The 1,060-nt window shown below is 52.5% G+C and overlaps 1 protein-coding gene across 2 annotated transcripts; it reads left to right on the plus strand.

The window, feature by feature from the left end:
• Positions 1-392: 392 nt before the first annotated feature.
• KVP18_002089 (uncharacterized protein) lies at positions 393-1,060 on the plus strand (the record flags this gene model as incomplete). 2 transcript variants are annotated; one of them, XM_067952716.1, is made up of 2 exons in its annotated part: positions 825-970; positions 998-1,040. In XM_067952716.1, 2 exons carry the CDS (start codon positions 825-827, stop codon positions 1,038-1,040), a joined length of 189 nt encoding a protein of 62 aa, XP_067813264.1. The 2 variants fall into 2 exon arrangements, with proteins under 2 accessions (XP_067813263.1, XP_067813264.1); XM_067952715.1 differs by having other exon boundaries at positions 393-1,060.

Here is a 1,060-nt window from a genome sequence, read left to right on the forward strand (position 1 = left end):
AATGTACTCTGCCAGCAACATCAGCAACAACGAGGCAACCTCGATGATGTACGGTGCAGCTCCCGTCGCCTCTCATCAAGAGACGTGGACCTCAGGCCCTGTAACAACCCACTCCTCCTCCCAGCACTTCCAGGGTCCTGTACGTACCTATCAGTCGTCTTGGGCCTCGACGGGTGAGGTACAAGCCTTGACTCCGCGTACTTCTGGAGCGACAACGTTGACGGGAAATCAATACCTAGCGGGAGGACAATACGTGGGAGGACACTCAGCGAGTGCAGCACACTACACTGGACATGCTGTGACGGGCGGACACGCCATGACTGGAGCACACTCCGTGGCTGGAGGGCACTCAGCGACTGGAAGGTACTTAAATACTAACGAAGCCGTCGCAGTTCGAGGTCAGATCACCAGCGGTTACACGTCGAGACGACAGTCCGCTTCTGTCGCTACAGGTCAGGTCATCAAGGGAGCCGAGCGAGTTGTCGCTACAAATGTCGTGGGCCGTGAGTTCGGCACTGAGAAGGTTATTTCGGTCACCGAGCGCGTGGACGAGTCTCGCTCGCACGTCGTGAACGAAACGGTATCTACTCGAACTGTGAAGGTGCCTAAGCGAGTCGTCAGAGAAGAGATCATTGAGAAGGTGATTGTCGTGCCTGAGAGAATCGTTCATGAAGAGGTTATCGAGGAGGATGCTGTTGTCGAGGAGAGAATCATTGAGGTAGCCAAGCCCATTATTGTTGAGAAGATTGTTGAGGTTCCAGAGATTGAGATCGTTGAGAAGATTATTGAGGTTCCGGAGGTCCGAATCGAGGAGAGAGTTGTACATGTTCCCAGAGTCGAGATTAGGGAGAATATCGTTGAAGTCCCAAAGATCATCACTCAGGAGAAGATCGTTGAAGTTCCTGAAATTCAATACCGGGACATCCCAGTCGAGAGGATCGTTGAGGTGCCGCAAATCTGTGTTGAAGAGGTGGTGAAGCACGTTACTGTCCCTCAGTACGTTGACAAGCCTGTCCCAGAATACGTTACTGTTGAGGTAGCTGAGGATATCCACAGAAAG

The sequence above is a fragment of a genome (assembly GCF_019968955.1).
Source record: "MAG: Porospora cf. gigantea A chromosome Unknown PgA_NODE_12530_length_1060_cov_730.212, whole genome shotgun sequence".
Classification (NCBI taxonomy): Eukaryota; Apicomplexa; class Conoidasida; order Eugregarinorida; family Porosporidae; genus Porospora; species Porospora cf. gigantea A.